This window comes from Lissotriton helveticus, chromosome 3_1 (genome assembly GCF_964261635.1).
Source record: "Lissotriton helveticus chromosome 3_1, aLisHel1.1, whole genome shotgun sequence".
NCBI lineage: Eukaryota > Metazoa > Chordata > Amphibia > Caudata > Salamandridae > Lissotriton > Lissotriton helveticus.
This window is the reverse complement of record NC_136061.1, coordinates 176,003,989-176,024,195: the sequence shown is the minus strand read 5'-3', so window position 1 is coordinate 176,024,195 and position 20,207 is coordinate 176,003,989. Positions and strand designations below refer to the sequence as shown.

The following is a 20,207-nucleotide window of genomic DNA, read 5'->3' as shown; positions in this document are numbered from 1 at the left end:
TAGGCAGGTCCACCGGGTGTGGCTGGGCAAAGATAGATGGGGCAATACATGTTTAATTCGCTATTAACTTTCATGCTACTCGTTGAATCTGCAGAACCTTTGGCGGCTACCAAATTATACTCAGTGCAAGGACAGCTTGATCCACTTCCCTGTGCTGTGATTGAAAGAAGCAAGATTTTAATGTCAGTTGAGTAAACCAATAAATACATGTAATAACAAGTCTTTTTATTCTTATATGTGTATGTATTTTTTCTATGAAGCAGGCAAGATACTCACCAACCCTCGATATCTCAAGTTCTTAGTAGATACCCCTCCCGAGTCAGCTGCAAAAGGCTTTCACAAAGTTGCAGCACTTCAGGTGGTTACTAAGCATCCACCTGCTTGAATTCAACTGCTTGAATTCTTCAACAAGCTGTGGTACCTAAAGTCCTTACTAGTTACGAGGTGTCCCTTTCGAATGAGATGGAAGTGCTTCACATGACCTTCACAGAGCTGGAGGGGCGTGGCTTCAACATATAAATGTGCCTATGCACTTGTGCAATTTTAATGATTTCTGAAGGTTTTCTATAGAATAAAAAATGGCAAAGTAGTTTATGATAATGAGGCAATCTTACAGATTTCAATAAAGTCCTTGATTTTTATTAAAGTAAGTAATGACGCATTACTATATATAGGTACTAGCAGTCACTGGTACATACAAGAGTTTTCAAATGTCTAACATTGTTGGACTATTTTTCTTTAGGCGTATATATATATATATATATAGGTGTGTGTACACACAAAATGTAGTCTCTGAAAGTGAACTTATCCGACGGCCTATGTGGGCCGTCTTTATATCCTACTCCTACCATGTTTCCTCTGGCGTGAGAGTGTAATTTGGGCAGCCCAATGGATAAAAAGGGTTGGCTAAAAGTCCCATAAAGTATGTTTCTTTTAAAAACAAGTGGCGGACAAGACAGAGAAAGCGTAAACCAGACCTAAAAGAGGCTGTCTTCAAAGAATGAATCATGGCTGGGCATGAAGTACGGTGTGCATAGTGTGCTGCACACTACCTGGCGACTGTCAGGTCTTGTTCGGTCGTGAACTCTCTGAACCATTGCTGGGTTGACCCTGTGGTATTGTCAGTCCGCATATAGGCGCTCATTGTTTTACTTGGCAGCTGGATGGCGGATGCTCACGGTGACAGCTCACTCCTAGCTCCTGGCCTGACATGCACATGTGTAGGAAGGCGTAAAGCTGCTGGGCGCCTGCACATTCAGGTTTGTCGGGATGCCTCTCCGCGTCAGGTGCCTCTACCTGCAGGGCACGGCGCGCACTCTCCAGGGATGACACCTGTACGAGGAGGGACCTGGGCTGACGTGGGCAACGAATGAGTAATTACCGCGCTGAGAGACTCTGCGAGCAAAGAGGGTAACTGGAAACGTTTCAAACAGATTGAAGGCTTTGAGTAGCCCTCATCAGGAGCCTCCAGGGAAGGAGTGGCGTCAGAAAGGAAGGGCTGGGACCGTGCCGGGGCTCTGACAGGTCGGTGTTTGTTGTCCAAGAGTCCGATGTAGCCCATAACAAAATGGCACTGCCCATGCAGTACACCTACCATTACCAGTGCAGTACAAACAGTAATTATTGAACTGTACACAGTCACGTCCTAGGTACAGAGTGTGACTGTTTCAGACCTCACACCGAGGCTGCGCGTGCCTCTGGTTTATATGTGGAGAGGGTGAATGTTTCAGTCTGTGTAAATGCCTCAGACGTGGACACAACGTGCATGAATGTTTCAGGTCGAGATACAAAGGAAATACCTAAGACCTGAACACAACGGATGTAAATGTCTCAGACCGAAATACAGATGGTGTAAATATCTTAGCCCTGGTCACACATTATATAAATGCCTCCTCAGACTTAAATACAGAGGGGCAGATTTACGTTAACTGGCGCATCCCCAGGGATGCGCCAGTTAATGTGCGCCACAGTGCGCCACAGCTCCGCCACCCATGGTGCGCCGCATTTACAATGCGGCGCACCATGGTGCAAGGCAGGGAAGATGCGTGACGCATCTTTCGGCGTACGGGCGGCGCATTGCTGGAGTCATGTCGCAAGTGCGACATGACTCCTGCAATGCACAGGGGCCACCCCTAGATTGCATGGTGCATCACCCTTACGCCTGCTTCAAGCAGGCGTAAGGAATTGACGTAGAAAGTGACTCAGTGAAATCTTGTAGATTTCACTGAGTCACTTTCCAGGGGCGTTCCTGCGACGGAACGCCCACCCCTGCACCGTAACGCCTACATGAAACCTGACGCAGGTTTCATGTGGCGCAGGGCCTTACACCGTGACGCATCTCCATAGATGCGTCACGTTGTAAATGCCTCGTAGGGATGCGCCACGTTTACGCCGCCTTGCGTGACGCAACAGCGGCATAAACGTGGCGCAAGGGCCTCATAAATCTGCCCCAGAGGATGTAAAGTGTTTCAGACCTGGATACGGGAGGGTTAGATGTCTCAGACGTGAATACATCGTAAACACAAAGTATGACTGTCTCAGGCTCAGATGGATAGAGTGGAAATGTTAGAGTCCCCAAAAACAAATATTATTGTATCAGACTTGAATGCAGAGGGTGTAAACCCCCTAGGCCTGGTCACAGATTATATAAATGCCTCATCAGACCTTAATACAGAGGCTGTAAATGTTTCCGGCCTGGATACAGAGAGTGTATCAATCAAGGATTTCTAGGCGCACTACTCACCAGTGAGGGTCTCAAGGCGCTAGGGTATGAGGGGCAGCTTCGGATCAGTCGCAGCTTCGGATCAGTTGAAAAGCCGGGTCTTGAAGTCCTTCCTGAAGGATTACAGGGTTGAGGAGCGTCAGATGTTCAGGGGGAGCTCGTTCCAGGTCTTGGCTGTGATGTAGGAGAAGGCTCTCCTGCCTATTCTGTTTCTGCAGATCCAGGGGACCTCTGCCAGGGAAAGGTCGGCGGAGCGGAAGTTCCTTTTGGGTGTATGGAAGGATACTCTCTTGTTGAGGTATTTGGGTCTGATGTTGTTGAGGGATTTGTAGGCGTGGGTGAGGAGCTTGAAGGTGACCCTCTTCTCAACGAGGGGCCAGTGGAGGTCTCATAGGTGTTGGATCATGTGTTAGTGACGGGGAGTCCTGAGGACGAGTCTGGCGGTGGCGATCTGAATGGTTTGGAGTCTGTGTAGTAGAGCTCTGTTGATTCCAGAGTATAGGGCGTTGCCGTAGTCCAGTCTGCTGGTTATGAGCGCATGGGTGACGGTCTTTCTGCAGTCAGGGGATCCATTTGAAGGTCTTGGGGAGAATGCGCAGGCAGTTGAAGTTGGTGGAAATGACTGCGTTGATCTGGCGATTCATGGAGAGGGAGGAGTCGAGGATGATGCCGAGAATTTGTGCGTGGTCCGTAGGAATGGGTGGATTCCCGATGGTGGAGGGCCACCAGGTGTTGGCCTAGGCGGACGTGCAGAGTCCAAGGATGAGGAACTCGGTTCTCGGAGTTGAGCTTCAAGCAGCTATCTTTCATCCAAGCTGCCACGTTCTTCATTCCTTCTTGGAAGGAAAGAATGTCTGCGGGATTCTTTGTGAGTGAAAGGATGAGATAGGTGTTGTCGGCGTAGATACAATGCTGAGCCCATGCTGTCTGACGATGGCGGCGAGGGGTGCCATGTAAATATTGAAGAGCATGGGGCTGAGCGATGATCCCTGGGGTACTCTGCAGTCTATATCGGTGAGTTTGGAGATGAAGGGAGGGGGTCTGATCCTCTGGGTTCTGCCGGAGAGAAAGGATCGGATCCAGTCTAGGCCGACTCCTTGTATCCCCGCGTCGTGAAGTCTGGCTGCGAGAGTGCAGTGTGTTGAAGGCTGCGGACAGGTCTAGAAGGATGAGGACCACGGTGTGACCCTGGTTGAGTAGCATGCAGATGTCGTCAGTGGCGGCAAGGAGGGCGGTCTTGTGCTCTGGTTGCTGCGGAATCCAGACTGGGAGGCGTCTAGGATGGAGTACTCTTCGATGAAGGTGGTCAGCTGGGCATTCACGAGTCTCTCTGTGACTTTGGCCGCGAAAGGGAGGAGAGAGATGGGCTGGTAGTTTTTCAGGTCAGTTGGGTCGGCTGTGGGTTTCTTGAGGAAGGGTTTAACCACCGCCCGCTTCCAGCCCTCTGGGAAGATGCCGGACATGAAGGAGGCGTTGATGGTCTGTCCAAGTTCAGGTGCGATGGCAAATGTGCGGTGGGCAGGGGTCCGTTGGGGATGTAGAGTGATTTTGCTTCATGATAGTGGTGATGTGTTTGACGGTGGCGGGATTCCAGATCATGATGGTTGGCTTGTCAGTGGCGTAGGGGGGGGAGGGGGAGTATGGTGTCCTGCATCCGTTCTTTGAAATTGTCGTAGAGGGCCTTGATCTTCAGATGGAAGTATGAGCTGAGCTTGTCGCAGAGTTCCTGGGAAGGTGTAATGTCCGACGAGGCTTCGCTGGGGGGGGGGGGGGGGGGGGGGGGTTAGTGAACTGCTGTATGACGTTGAACAGTTCCTTAGAGTTGGTTGCGTTGGTCTGGACTTTGTCTCTAATAAAGGTTCCTTTGGTGTCTCTTATGCGCTGGTGGTATTCCTTCAGGGCACTCCTGTGTTTGTTCTGTGCTTCCGTGGTTTTCTGGTTTCGCCAGGATTTCTCTAGGGGTCTGCAAGAGCGTCTTGCTTCATGTAGTTCCGTGGTGAACCATGCAGCCTTCATAGGGAGTTGTTTGGCGTGGTGGCGGAGGGGTGCAAGTTTGTCGGTGCAGCGGGAGATCCAGCAGTGAAGTTCTGTGGCAGCGGAGTTGGTGTAGGTCGTGGCACTGGGGGGGTCTTGGAGAAGGGTGGTGATGAGGAGTTCCTCTGTGATCTTGCTCCAGCTTCTTCGTGGGGGTCGTGGGGCGGGCTTGAGTGCGGTGGTGGTGTTGAATGTGAAGTGGACATAGTGGTGGTCCATCCAGAGGGGCTGGGTGGTGTGGCTGAAACGGATGTTTGTTCCTCCCGTGAAGATTGGGTCGAGAGTATGTCCAGCTCTGTGTGTAGGCGTGCTTACCAGCTGCTTCAGTCCAAGGTTGGAGAGGTTGTCAAGGAGAGTGATGGAGTTGGGGTCGTTGCGGTTGTCAAGGTGTACGTTCAGATCCCCGAGTAGAATGTAGTCCATGGAGATGATTGTGTGGGGTGCGGCGGACTTGGCGATGGTAGTTGCGGACTGGGTGCGAGGTCCTGGCGGTCTGTAGATGAGGATTCAGCGTAGCGTGGTCCTGGGGCGGGTCTGGATCTGGAAGTTGAGGTGTTCAGTGTTGGAGTGGGGGTCGCTTGTGCTGGATGTGGAGAGTCGGAGGGGGGTCTTGTGTGTGGTGGTGAGTCCCCCTCCTGGGTGCCGTCAGGCGAGTGAGTGTCGATCAGTTCCCAGATTTCTACGGGGAGTCGGTGCAGGGAGTGCACGGTGAGGAGGATGCAAGTCAGGGTATTGGTGGTGCGTGCGTCAGGTGGGCCTTTGGCAGTCGTGGGGTGTTGTCGATGGGGAGGGATCTGCGGTAGGGTCTGCATGAGAACTGTCCAAGGGTGGTGTTCGGCGAGGATCTTACGCAGTCAGTGTGTCTTCCGGGATTGAGAGGGTGGTAGAGTCGTAGCGGTGGGGCCTAGGAAAGCCAGGGTTCCTGGCGCTGATCGCGGACGTGTCGCGGACGGGCACAGACGAGCTTGCCTTAGGCGCAACTGCGCAATTGCGGCCATTAAGTAGGGGAGGTGGGCGGGACTGCAGGTAGGGAGGTGGGATTAGGGGCTGTGATGGTGGGAGGGGCCGCGAGGCATCAGCGGCGGGACGTGCTCCATCGGCCACGCCAGACGTTGTCTTGGCGGAGTTCCCTCCTGTTTCCTCCGATGCTTCTTTTACGCTTCTGGCCAGTCTTAAATCAGACTCGCCATTAGATCCTTGTCCGGCCAAATTTTTGGCCAGGATGGCGTTGCTGATGAACCCTTTGGTGAACCCCCTCCTGAATTTATCTCTGAGGGAGGGGAGGCTCCCTCGCCCCTGGAAAAGGGTGATGGTGATTCCTCTCCTCAAGAAGCCTGGATTGGATACTGAGGTTCTGGCCAATTATAGGCCAATTTCTCTTCTCCCGGCCCTGGCGAAGCTCACGGAGAAGCATGTGCATGGCGTTCTTTCTGGCTTCCTAGAATCAAATGACCTACTGCACCCCTCGCAATCCGGATTCTGGCCTAACTTGAGCACGGAGACGGCACTTCTTGAGGTGTCAGAGGTTATTCGGGAGACACTGGACGCAGGAGGTAAGGCCATGCTTGTCATGCTGGACTTGTCGGCGGCCTTCGACACCGTCCCCCATGAGGCGCTTCTTGCCAGACTCTATGACATCGGTCTGAGGGGGACGGTGCTCAAATGGTTTACATCGTTTCTTGAGGACCGTCGACAAACGGTCTGGGCCTCACCGAGCTCCGCTGAGATGCCGCCATTGGGAGTCGGAGTTCCACAGGGCTCTGTGTTGAGCCCGACTCTTTTCAACATCTTTATGACCCCTCTGGCGGCTCTGGTGGAGGCTTTCGGGGCCCTGATCGTGTCCTACGCGGATGACACGCAACTTCTTTTCACCTGCAGGAAAGATCAGACATTTGATGGGGAGAGTATTCGGGGGTGCCTGGAGAGGGTCTTTGACTGGTTCCAGCGGAACAGTCTTAAGGCCAACTCCAGTAAATCGGAGGTCCTGCTCTTTGGTTGCGCCTCGGACCCGGAGTGGCGTGAGTGGTGGCCGGCGGACATGTGTCCTCCCGCTCAGTCATCGATGGTTGCCAAAAACTTGGGAGTCAAGTTTGACAATAACCTCACGCTTAGATCTCACATTCTTGGTCTGTCAGGCACCTGTTTCGGTATCTTAAAGACGCTCCGGAAGTTCTTACCTCTGCTTTCAGAGGAGCATAGAAAGATCACTGTCCAAGCTCTAATAGGATCTAGATTGGACTACGCTAATGCCCTATATCTAGGGCTTCCGGACTATTTGGTCCAGCGGCTGCAAGTGGTGCAGAACTCCGCGGCTCGCGCCATTTTCAGCCTCCATAGGCGGGCGAGAACATCCGGGTTGCTGCAGTCACTTCATTGGCTGCCTATCCGAAAGCAGATTATGTTTAAAACTTTGACTCTGGTGCATAAAGCACTTTTTGGCTTTGGAGCAAAGTATCTGCAGAACAGGCTGGCCTTTTATCGCCTGGCTCGCTCACTGCGGTCGGAAACTTTGTTTATGGCCGTGGTTCCCCGAGTGAGGAAGGCTCGCACTGGGGGTTGCTCCTTCAGCCTCAGGGCCCCCCAGCTGTGGAATTCCTTGCCTCTTGCCCTACGCAGTATTCCCAGTCTGCTCCTGTTTAGAAAAAGCCTTAAGACCTGGCTTTTTAACCTCTAGGCTGTTTCTTTCTTTCTTTTGTTTCCTGTTTTATTACTGTTATGTTTTTTAATTGCTGAGCTGCCAACATAAAGCGCCGGGACACTCTTGCTGAGTAGCCGTGCGCTATATAAATAAACGTATAACATAACATAACATAACAAGGCACACAAAATGCAAAATGCTAAAGGAAAAACAGTAAAAAGACAACATAGGAATAAAGGAAGCAACAGTAATTATGAGACTGAAAACGTCACAAGGGCACAACGACAGAAAATACCAAAGCAGCAAGAGCAGGGGCTGCCGGTGCGAACCCTGGAGCAGAAAGGAGGGCTCAGGAGCGGCGCTTTCACACGGAGCTGCTGGGTCGAGAGTATGTCCAGCTCTGTGTGTGGGCGTGTTTACCAGCTGCTTCAGTCCGAGGTTGGCGAGGAGAGTGATGGAGTTGGGGTTGTTGCGGTTGTCAAGGTGGAAGTTCAGGTCCCCGAGCAGCAAAAGCAGTGGCTACCGGTGCGAACCCTGGAGGCAGAAAGGAGGGCTCAGGAGCGGCGCGTTCACGCGAAGCTGCTGGGGAGAGTGCTGGCCTGGACTATAGGTCTAGGTCACAAGCGTGTAGATGTCTCAAGCATGAATACATAGTGAATACAAAGTGTGTCTGTCTGAGGCTTGGAGGGAGAGGGTGGAGATGTTCGAGGCCTGAATACACAATGATATTGTGTCAGACTAGAATACAGAGGGTGTAAATGTCCCAGACCTAAACGGACACTGTAAATGTCTGAGACCAGAGTACAGATCCTAAATACCAAAGATCTAATTACAGAGTGTGTAAATGTTCAAGACTGGTGTAAATATCTCAGCCCTATACACAGAGGATGTTAATGTATTAGATCCCGAGAGTGTGAACGCACTAGGTCTAGAGGCAGAGGGTGTGTGTGTCTGAAGCCTGGTTACAGTGGGTGTGGCTGAATGTGTCGAACTTAAATACAGAAAGTATGAAAGTCTCAGGCCTCGATACCTAGTGTGTGAATATCTCAACCTAGTTATAGGGTGACAAGGGGGTGGCCTGGATACAGAGGGTTTTATAGGGTGACAAGGGGGTGGCCTGGATACATAGGGTGTTATAGGGTGATAAGGGGGTGACGTGGATACAGAGGGTGTTATAGGTTGACAAGGGGGTGGCCTGGATACACAGGGTGTTATAGGGTGACAACGGGGTGGCCTGGATATAGAGGGTGTTATAGGGTGACAACGGGGTGGCCTGGATACACAGGGTGTTATAGGGTGACAAGGGGGTGGCATGGATACAGAGGGTGTTAATGTCCAAGTCCGGCGCATAAAACCTAGACGTACAGCAGGTGACTCGGGCTCTCATGAACCCTTCCTGCCCTGATGACCCTACTTTCTGCATGGCCTTTTCACAGTTAATCACAAAATGCCTCCTGCTGCATATTGTCTGGAAGGCTCCTATTATGGCATCCTTCATTCTGGATTACTCATAGCGCCAAGAAGTGCCTGCGTGCGCACCCTCTCACAGCTAGTGTAGGGTAAACGGTAAGGCTGGAGTGGCCATGCTGGATTCATACAAGGGGTTGGTTCATTAGACGGCATATACTGTCAACTGCTAAGTAACCACCATCGGCGGAGGTCACTCTTTGTGTAGATGAAAGGAGGAGCAACTTGGGTATTCCAGGCCTCTGTATGTCCTGGTGAGAATGTAACAAACAGCGGGTGCTAAAAGAAGGAAAGGCCGACATGTGTTGGGAGGGACAGCTCAAAGCAGAGCCTGGCCGTCTGTCCCTCCCCTCCTACTTGTGTGGGTTCGGCTCCTCAGGGTCAGAGTGGCTCCTCTCCCCTGATCACTCTCCTCTGCCTTGATCAGACTCAGCAAATCACCCGCCGTTGCAGTTTCTCTGTCGCACCCCGGACCTGCTGCCTGGGTCCCCATCAGCCCCACCAGCCTCGATGGAGTTCAGCGCCTCACCTATTGCATAATGACGCCCATCCCCCACCCCTCCATGAGGCGGGGTCTGTTCCTCTCAGGTCCTGACCTGTTGTAGCTCCTCACATGCTGAGCCCCTCCGCCCTGGTCCCCTCAGCCCTTTACCCGTGTTCAACTTCTGCTCCATGGGGTTTAATGGGCCTCCTGGACCCGATCCCCCTCACCCTTCACCTGTTGGTTTCTCTACAGAGCCATGCTGAGCCCTCCGCCCTGATCCCCCCAGCCCTTCACCTGTTGCAGTTTCTCTACAGAGCCATGCTGAGCCCCTCACCCTGATCCCCCTCAGCCCTTCACTGTTGCAGTGTCTCTACAGAGCCATGCTGAGCCCTCCGCCCTTCACCTGTTGCAGTTTCTCTACAGAGCCATGCTGAGCCCTCCCTCCTGATCCCCCTCAGCCCTTCACCTGATGCTGTTTCTCTACAGAGCCATGCTGAGCCCTGATCCCCCTCAGCCCTTCACCTGATGTTGTTTCTCTATAGAGCCATGCTGAGCCCTCCGCCCTGATCCCCTCAGCCCTTCACCTGTTGCAGTTTCTCTACAGAGCCATGCTGAGCCCTCCCTCCTGATCCCCTCAGCCCTTCACCTGTTGCAGGTTCTCTACAGAGCCATGCTGAGCCCTCCCTCCTGATCCCCCTCAGCCATTCACCTGTTGCAGTTTCTCTACAGAGCCATGCTGAGCCCTCACCCCAGATCCCCCTCAGCCCTTCACTTGTTGCAGTTTCTCTACAGAGCCATGCTGAGCCCTCCGCCCTGATCCCCCTCAGCCCTTCACCTGTTGCAGTTTCTCTACAGAGCCATGCTGAGTCCTCCCTCCTGATCCCCCTCAGCCCTTCACCTGTTGCAGTTTCTCCACAGAGCCATGATCCCCCTCAGCCCTTCACCTGATGCTGTTTCTCTATAGAGCCATGCTGAGCCCTCCGCCCTGATCCCCTCAGCCCTTCACCTGTTGCAGTTTCTCTACAGAGCCATGCTGAGCCCTCCGCCCTGATCCCCTCAGCCCTTCACCTGTTGCAGTTTCTCTACAGAGCCATGCTGAGCCCTCCGCCCTGATCCCCCTCAGCCCTTCACCTGTTGCAGTTTCTCCACAGAGCCATGCTGAGCCCTCCCTCCTGAACCCCCTCAGCCCTTCACCTGTTGCAGTTTCTCTACAGCCATGCTGAGCCCTTCGCCCAGATCCCCCCTCGGCCTTTCACCTGTTGCAGTTTCTCTACAGAGCCATGCTGAACCCTCCGTCTCGATCCTCCTCAGCCCTTCACTTGTTGCAGTTTCTCTACAGAGCCATGCTGAACCCTCCGTCTCGATCCTCCTCAGCCCTTCACTTGTTGCAGTTTCTCTACAGAGCCATGCTGAGCCTCTCCGCCCTGATCCCCCTCAGCCCTTCACCTGTTGCAGTTTCTTTACAGAGCCATGCTGAGCCTCTCCGCCCTGATCCCCCTCAGCCTTTCACCTGTTGCAGTTTCTCTACAGAGCCATGCTGAGCCTCTCCGCCCTGATCCCCCTCAGCCCTTCACCTGTTGCAGTTTCTTTACAGAGCCATGCTGAGCCTCTCCGCCCTGATCCCCTCAGCCCTTCACTTCTTGCAGTTTCTCTACAGAGCCATGCTGAGCCCACCGCCCTGATCCCCCTCAGCCCTTCACCTGTTGCAGTTTCTCTACAGAGCCATGCTGAGCCCTCCGCCCTGATCCCCTCAGCCCTTCACCTGTTGCAGTTTCTCTACAGAGCCATGCTGAGCCCCTCACCCTGATCCCCCTCAGCCCTTCACTGTTGCAGTGTCTCTACAGAGCCATGCTGAGCCCTCCGCCCTTCACCTGTTGCAGTTTCTTTACAGAGCCATGCTGAGCCCTCCGCCATGATCCCCTCAGCCCTTCACCTGTTGCAGTTTCTCTACAGAGCCATGCTGAGCCCTCCGCCCTGATCCCCTCAGCCCTTCACCTGTTGCAGTTTCTCTACAGAGCCATGCTGAGCCCCTCACCCTGATCCCCCTCAGCCCTTCACTGTTGCAGTGTCTCTACAGAGCCATGCTGAGCCCTCCGCCCTTCACCTGTTGCAGTTTCTTTACAGAGCCATGCTGAGCCCTCCGCCATGATCCCCTCAGCCCTTCACCTGTTGCAGTTTCTCTACAGAGCCATGCTGAGTCCTCCGCCCTGATCCCCCTCAGCCCTTCACCTGTTGCAGTTTCTCTACAGAGCCATGCTGAGCCCTCCCTCCTGATCCCCCTCAGCCCTTCACCTGATGCTGTTTCTCTACAGAGCCATGCTGAGCCCTGATCCCCCTCAGCCCTTCACCTGATGTTGTTTCTCTATAGAGCCATGCTGAGCCCTCCGCCCTGATCCCCTCAGCCCTTCACCTGTTGCAGTTTCTCTACAGAGCCATGCTGAGCCCTCCCTCCTGATCCCCTCAGCCCTTCACCTGTTGCAGGTTCTCTACAGAGCCATGCTGAGCCCTCCCTCCTGATCCCCCTCAGCCATTCACCTGTTGCAGTTTCTCCACAGAGCCATGCTGAGCCCTCCCTCCTGAACCCCCTCAGCCCTTCACCTGTTGCAGTTTCTCTACAGAGCCATGCTGAGCCCTCCGCCCAGATCCCCCTCAGCCCTTCACTTGTTGCAGTTTCTCTACAGAGCCATGCTGAGCCCTCCGCCCTGATCCCCCTCAGCCCTTCACCTGTTGCAGTTTCTCTACAGAGCCATGCTGAGTCCTCCCTCCTGATCCCCCTCAGCCCTTCACCTGTTGCAGTTTCTCCACAGAGCCATGCTGAGCCCTGATCCCCCTCAGCCCTTCACCTGATGCTGTTTCTCTATAGAGCCATGCTGAGCCCTCCGCCCTGATCCCCTCAGCCCTTCTCCTGTTGCAGTTTCTCTACAGAGCCATGCTGAGCCCTCCCTCCTGAACCCCCTCAGCCCTTCACCTGTTGCAGTTTCTCTACAGCCATGCTGAGCCCTTCGCCCAGATCCCCCCTCGGCCTTTCACCTGTTGCAGTTTCTCTACAGAGCCATGCTGAACCCTCCGTCTCGATCCTCCTCAGCCCTTCACTTGTTGCAGTTTCTCTACAGAGCCATGCTGAACCCTCCGTCTCGATCCTCCTCAGCCCTTCACTTGTTGCAGTTTCTCTACAGAGCCATGCTGAGCCCACCGCCCTGATCCCCCTCAGCCCTTCACCTGTTGCAGTTTCTCTACAGAGCCATGCTGAGCCTGTCCACCCTGATCACCCTCAGCCCTTCACCTGTTGCAGTTTCTCCATCAAGCTCTGGTTCTGATCGCCGAAGCTCTGTTTGAAGCTGTCCCTCTCCCTCTCAGCCTCCAGCAGGGCTTTCTGCATCTTCTGAAGCTCGCCTTGTAGGACCTTCATGGTGGTCTCCAGCTCGCTGGCCCGGCTTTCCCATTCCTTCTCGCGCCCCTCTGAGCGCTGTACCAGCCAGTACTGCTGCTGCTCTGTCTCCTGTAAGGACAAAAACAAGAGATCAGGTTTGGTCCCTCCACCTTGACTAGTGCGCTTCGCACAGGGGAGTATTCTATGGGGGAATCATAAGGTTTCCCAACAGGCCAGTTCTAAAAGGCTTCCAGGGCTTGGCAACGCCTGCCCCTCATAGGCGCCACACTGTCGAGAAAGCACCCAACTGCGGTGTGGGCCAGTCCGCCTTCAACTCCAAATTCAAAATCCTATTTCCCCTTGCTGCTTTTCGTTCCACTTTTAGACTGAGGATAACCAATTATTTTTTTTCCATTTCAATACTGTCATCACCACAGCAAATTCTCACTCAGGTTTATGGGTACCTCTTTGCCATCAGCTTTGAAAAGCTTTATATTTTCTTACCCCTGATTCTTCTTGAACAGAAATAATCCATATATCTTTGTCTCCTCCAGCATTATCGACCAACTCTCCGCTCATCCCCCGCCTCTCCGATACTCCTTCCTCTACTCCAACCAGCAGAAACCTCAGCGTGTTGGTCAACTCCCACAGGCTACAAACGTTACTGACCACATAGCCCTGCAACTAGACCTCTGTTATCATCCATACCTCGGCCTTATACTGCAATGTCCATCATTCCTTCGCTTGTCATGAGCAGATTGAACTACCGCTGTATCCTACTGAGCCGGCTTCCACAGAACATGTTTCAGTAACAGCCACAGAGGACATTCAGGTGCCCGGCAGGGGTCCTGCAGAGATCCACCCTACATCCACCACATGGGAGCGCGTCCACCCTACCTAGGGTTATCTGCAGCTGTGACGCTTCATGTCTGATGAAAAGGCCATCATGGCAGGCGCATTTATGTAAGGAATGAATGTCAGGCGGCCCTCTGCATGGGCGGCATTATAAAAAAAAAACAACAGCCCTCCACTGGGAGTTTTTCCACTGGGCACGCGGGAGCCACAGTTAATTTTCGTTGAACACAGCACCACTGCTCGCATGCAGGGGAGGGCAGCATTGGGACGTCCACCCTGCATGTGGTGGGCACCCAACGCACCACCACTGGAGGCTCCACTCACAATCAATGTTCTCTCCCACGATGGGGCAGCGAAGAGCAGGATTGGTGGATAAGGACCAACCTCCAGCTCTGTCATATTCGAAATGAACCCCAAACTTATCAATCCTTGCCACATGCACACTTTTCTTTGTTGACCACAGTCATCCCACCTCCCTTGCTGGTACAGGCCGTCCTCTCATTGTTCCAATAGGCCCAGTCTTTCTTCGGATGTTCAGAAATAACAGCTTCCTGTTCAAAGTTCAGAGGGTGTGGGGAAAGAATGCTTGCTTAAAGGAAGGGGAACAAGTGTGAAGTTATAGCAAGGGCTTTGCAGTAGAGCGACAACCTGAAAGATCTTCAACTGCCCAGCCCGTGAGTGAGACGGGAGCTCCTGAACGCCACACCACTAAAACAACCCCAGCAGGAAAAGCGTGTCCGGAAAAAGAGGCCCGGCGTGTTCCGGAACCTGAAGGGGAAGCTAAACAGAGCACCGGAATCTCCCGTCCGAAGTGCTCTGGCAGGCTGCGTACCGCCTCGGGCTGTATGGCAGGTGCCCTGCCCTGGTTCAGAGGCAGAGGAAGGTTCCAGCACTTAGACTTCATTTACCGGTGAGATCTGCCCAGTTTAACAAGCACCACTCAGTGCGTTAAATGGGCCGGTACTGTTCGGTACAGGAGTACCAGCACTTTATTATTTTGGGAGGGAGAGTACTGGCACTTCAAGAGAAATGCCATACTTTTAATGGGAGTGTACCGGCACTTCTCAGAAACTAGCAGGTACTCCACTTTCATTTGTCCATTTCAAGCACTGGCACCACTGACCCGAAAGCTTGTAAGCAGGGCTTTAAGTGGGCTGAGAAAAGCGTTTGCTAGGGGGGGGGGGGTCTAATTAGTGTGTAGTCTGTAGTATAAATTAAGGCGTGGCTTAAACATGTGAACTGAAATTCATACAGCGTGCCACCCTACCCACACGTCTGCATAGGCTCATAACTACAACTGGCATAGGTGACTAATCCTCTGTGCGCTTAGCAGAGGAGCCATTGTTTGGATGGCCATTTATTCTGAACACCTTTTTGACCCAAGGAAGGCAGTGAGAGAAAGTCGCACTGCTTTCAGCCAACACTCAATCGTGACTCAGTTCAAAGTATGCACTATACAAAAGTAATATGCTGCCTGAAAATAACATACCGGAACACAACACCCTGGAAAAACCAAACCTCAGAATAGAAGATCAAGTAAAACATGTGAAGAATAAATATGGACCAACTCAACCATTTTTGCACTTATTATTCATAAATCGATCAATATTATTGCCTGTAAAGTTAAAGACATGAATACAGGGTCTAAAACAGACCTGTTGCAATGTCCGATTCAATTTACTACCGGATCTGAGACCCGGCAGGACCCAGCCCACATTTTTTTGTCTGCAGATTTATATAGCTCCAACTCGACTCGAAGGTATTGGAGCGCTTTACATGAGCACCAGTTACGTTACACAAGGACACTTTCATTTTTGGGAGGTACGGAGAGATTAAGTGATTTGCCCAGAATCACAGGCTGTTGAGCCGACGCGGAGGTTCGAACCTGGTTCCCCAGCTCCAAAGTCGGCAGCTCTAGTCGTAAGGCTGCATTCTCTCTCCCCTACTTACAGCCCTGCCTGAAAGTTTCGCAATTGGTAGGTCACTGGTTAATAAGTTTGTTATATGTGTGTGGTTTGAAAACATCCACTTAGGCAGATAATTGAACACAGTTATTTTATGCGAAGTAATACAATTTGGCTTAGTGGGTAAAGAGTAGAACTCTGATCTCTCGCTTTAAACTTGGCCACTACACCAGATCACTTCAGATCACTTCTAACCCAGTCGCAATCTCAGAATGTGTGAAGCAAGAGCAAGATGCGAACAATGCTGCTTCTCTAGCCCCTCCCATCTTTGCAGTAAACATTCTCATTTTTTTCTTTCCCCACCTCCTCAATGGAATACTGTTCTCTTTCTCAAACTTTAATGGTTTGGAAGTGAAAGTGTTGATTTGAACATGGATGTCACTAAGGGGTGACCAGAGGTTATGAGTAATACACCTGACTTACCCATTCCTAACCCTGGCATGACCCTTGCCTCCCCCAGGTTTGAGGGTCATCAAGTCTGTGGTACAGTATTTGTGCACTCCAATTTGGGCATATGAAAGCCACACCTATTGGCATTGTAAATGATTGTTTACTAGTGTATATGAAAGGCTCTGGCTCCTGCCTAACCATAACAATAGAGGATAGCACAAAAAAGACTGCTTTCTTTATGCATTTTGTTTTTGAGAAATAATTTAATGTGTGATGATTCTATATAGGTTAGCAATGTAAAATAGTCCCTCAGTGCAAGCACTGTCAACCCAACCAAAAAAGTAAGCAAGGCTCTAAGAACCCTGTTTACATTCTATAGTGTGCTTTTTTTGCCCTTCCCTGCAGTAAATGGGATGTTGATGAGAGGTCAAGCGGTTATTTCTGTGATGTCATTGGTTAGAGGTTGTGTGGGGACACTTAGCTGTCCATTGCATTTTGGTGACTCGATGTCCATGCATCTGAACACAAGCCATACAAGTTTTTTTCAGAATTCCCTTGCGCAGACTTGGAGGAGAACAGTCACTACCACCAACAAAGTACGGACTTTCATCAACACCTGTGAGGAAAATCCTCCAAATCTGCTAGCCAAACACCATCAGCAACAAAGATCTGTGACAGCAGACTTTCCAGCTCCCTGCTGATGAAAAAATCATGAAAAGATGCTGGAGCTGGATAGGTCACACCCTCCGTAAGTCCACGTCAAACACCACCAGACAAGTCCTGACCTAGAACCCTCAAGGAAAAAGGAAAAGAGGAAGGCCAAGAAACACCTGGTGCTGAGGCCTCCATACGGACTGCAAGGAGATGGTCTACACCTGGAGTCAGATTGAAAGAAAAGCCCAAGACAGAGATGGCTAGAGAGTTCCAGTTGACGGCCTGTACACCAGGAGGGGTAGTAGGCATAAGTAAATTGCGATGACACAGAGTAATTCTTCTCAATAAGGGATCTTTGGGCCTCCATTACCTTCCCCAAACATACAGAGATCCCTCTACTCATGCCCCTCTGGTCAGGTGTGTGCTGTTAGGATTCTTTCTACTTAATTGCTTAACCCCTTCCATGCGTCGGACGACCCCCAGCCATCCGACTTCACAGTGGGCGTGTGCAGAGGACGGCCGGGGGCCATCCGAACCCCGCCCACTCAAATCACCATCACTGCGGCGGAATTCGCGTCGCGATCAAGGTGTTAAACAGTCTTAAAGATCTGACAAGAGCAATTTATTCACAAGTGAAGATACTTGATCTTTTTCATAAAAACATTTACACAATGGATGTGGATCACTGTGCCAGTGAGGAGGACTTCCTGCCATCATCAGAAACTGATGTTCTTTCGATAAACATCACCCCTGTGCCACCGATAAAGGTGTGTTTTCTATAAACCCCACACAGAGCATCTTAATTGGATGACTCTGAAACACCAAGCTGGTGCTTTCCTCACATCTTGTTTAATTAAAGCACCACATATACTGGCTGTTGCCAACCCCACACAAACTGCCCATCTGCATCCTCTCTATGCAGCCTCACACTACTCATCTTCCCAATGTGTGTGCACTTTTGTTATGAATTGCCATCAACAACATACAACAGCACAAAACAGTGCACCTCCCCACACAGAAATACCACCATATTTACTGAAAACAGAAGCGATCTATTCAGATACAACTACCACCTACCACCATACACCAAAGACACACTCGATACACAATAAACAGCTCTACCATAACTTCTGATGCACTTTAACCATTCATTAAATTGACTATAATCATGCATACAACCAACAGCAACATAGCCCCAGGACTCGCTTGCCCTATCTTCACAATCATCTGCCCCCTAAACCTTGAAGTAAAGCACAGTGCAATCATAAACTACTCCTACATCGCAACACCACCATGCCCACCATCACATTCTACACAGGCGTGATTAATGATGGATTACCATCAATCCATGCAACAAGCAACCGCGTACTGGAACTGCCACTGGTCACTCACAGGACTGGAAGACACACAGAAATCTGCTTTCTCCCAACTCGTCTCAAATACTGCACTGTGCACATCATAAGCTGATCAATAGGCAATGATGATTGCCTCACAGTCATGTATTTATCCTGATTGTGCTTCACAGAGAGATATAGCCAATCTGTAACATCTGTGGGCCTAGCCATGAAGCTAATGGTTACCCCTAAGGACACTTACACTACAGTGTACAGACCACTACAATGTAAAAGTGATCTCTAAAATAACTTTGACATCTCCAAGTTATTATCCACCACAATCTGCTTCTGTTTCATGTGTTACTGCCCTCATATAACCCCCCTGACAACATCCGCCTCATCACGGTCCAAGGTAGCACCGTGTCTCTCATACTCCTGTATCTCTCCACGGTGTTCAACACCATCTCCCACCTGCTCTTCAACCAATGCCTTCACGAGTCAGTAATTCATGAAACAGCTCCTAACTGAATCAGCCGTCTCCTCACAGGCTGCACACAGACGGTCAGCCTAGCCCTTTATATCGCTGAGCCCTCCAACCGGATATGTGGCACCCCCAGGGATCTTGTCTAAGTACAAAGCTCCTCAACATTTATGTGACCCCACTCGCCAACATTATCAGAACACATGGTGTCATCATCATCATCTCTTACAAAGACACGCCCCTTCCTCTCCCTCCCCAAGGAAACCCTCAGAACCCAAGCAAAGTTCATCAACCTTGGGTCACAGTCGCTCTCTGGATGAAATCAAACTGCCTGAAGTTCAACCCAGACAAGACAGAGGTGACATTCTTCAGAAAAGACACCGCACTCTGGTCCTTGGCCTGGGGTCATCCGAACCTAAACCAACACCCACCCCGTCCAAGCAAGCCAGGAATCTAGAGATCATGAGCAACAACCATATAGATATGTCAAGCCAGGTAATTCCATTGCCTCCTCCTGCTTTCACACCCTCAAGACTCTCAGGAGAGTCTTCAGTTGGCTTCCTCTCAACACTCCTTGAAAAAACACACACGCCCTAATCAATAGCAACCTACACTATGGGAATGCACTCTACGTAGGAATCTCCACCCAGTGAATAAAAAGGCTCCAGATCATCCAGAACGCAGTAGCCAGGCTCACACACAACCTCCGACCATGCACCCACATATCCACTCACCTCACAGACTTTAAGGCTCCAGCTCATCCAGAATGCAGCGGCCAGACCCACAAGCAACTTCCCATCATGCATCCACATATCCACTAATCTCAGAGACCTCCACTCGCTCCCACTCACAAGTGTGCCCTTTTCAAAATACTCACAGAAACATACAAAGCACTGCAAAACCTAAGTCTCACTTACATGAATAACTGCATCACACCCCCACCAGACACCTTTGCTCCTTCAACCTTGTACTTGCTTCTGTACATCGCATCCGAAGAGAGCCCTTTTCATCCTGGAATAAACTAGTGCCTGATTTGAGACAGTGGTTGCCGGTGGGGGCTACCGGCACTAATTTTTGGGGACTGACACTTATTTTTCTCATTAGACATTTGAAGAGAGAAAGAGAGGGGAAAAACAAACAAACAGGAAAGAAGGAGGAAGAGAAAGATGGAAAAATGTCACCAAGGGAGAATGCAGGGACCTGTATGAGTGGGATAAGCGACAGGGATTGGCTGGCAGTGGATTAAAGAGGGCCGAGTGGATTCAGAACTAAGCACCCTTGGTATTCAGTGTGCTCACATTTAATAGCACTGGTCATGTATTGTATTGTATTGTAATTGCATTTGTATAGCGCTTACTATCCCTGAAGAGGCGTCGAAGCGCTTTTTCAGCGAGTAGCACGCTACTCCGGGACCCATAAAGGATTAGTGTTGAATTAGTATAGTGAAACATGCAAGTACATTTTTAAGTGGTGCATAGGCTAGTCAGTTATTTGGATTCGGAAGGATAGCAGAAGGATAGAAGAGGAAAAAAGGTTTGTATGTATATAGCGCTTGGTAACCCTGATGGGGTGTTGAAGCACGCTACTCCGGAAACCCATATGTGAGCAGCTTTGGGCAAAGGCACTCATTATTTTATAAATTAAACACTGCCAACTCCCCTCTCACATTAGTGCTACCAGCTCAGTCCTAGAATCCCTGAAGAAAATGAAAGCATGGCTCTTCCAATAGGCACTAGCTAGTGCTTCTCTCCTCTTTCAAAGCACCAGAAGACCCACCGGGAGATATGCATGATCTACAAATACACATAACATAA

The 20,207-nt window shown here is 51.1% G+C and overlaps 1 protein-coding gene across 1 annotated transcript in view; it reads right to left on the bottom strand.

Moving 5' to 3' along the window:
* Positions 1 to 20,207, bottom strand: part of LOC144822240 (BICD family-like cargo adapter 1) — a 105,797-nt gene that overhangs the window by 30,144 nt on the left and 55,446 nt on the right. The window contains exon 2 of the mRNA XM_078679503.1: positions 12,629 to 12,844. Within this exon, the coding sequence (XP_078535629.1) occupies positions 12,629 to 12,844 (216 nt within the window). The remainder of the gene's footprint in view (positions 1 to 12,628; positions 12,845 to 20,207) is intronic.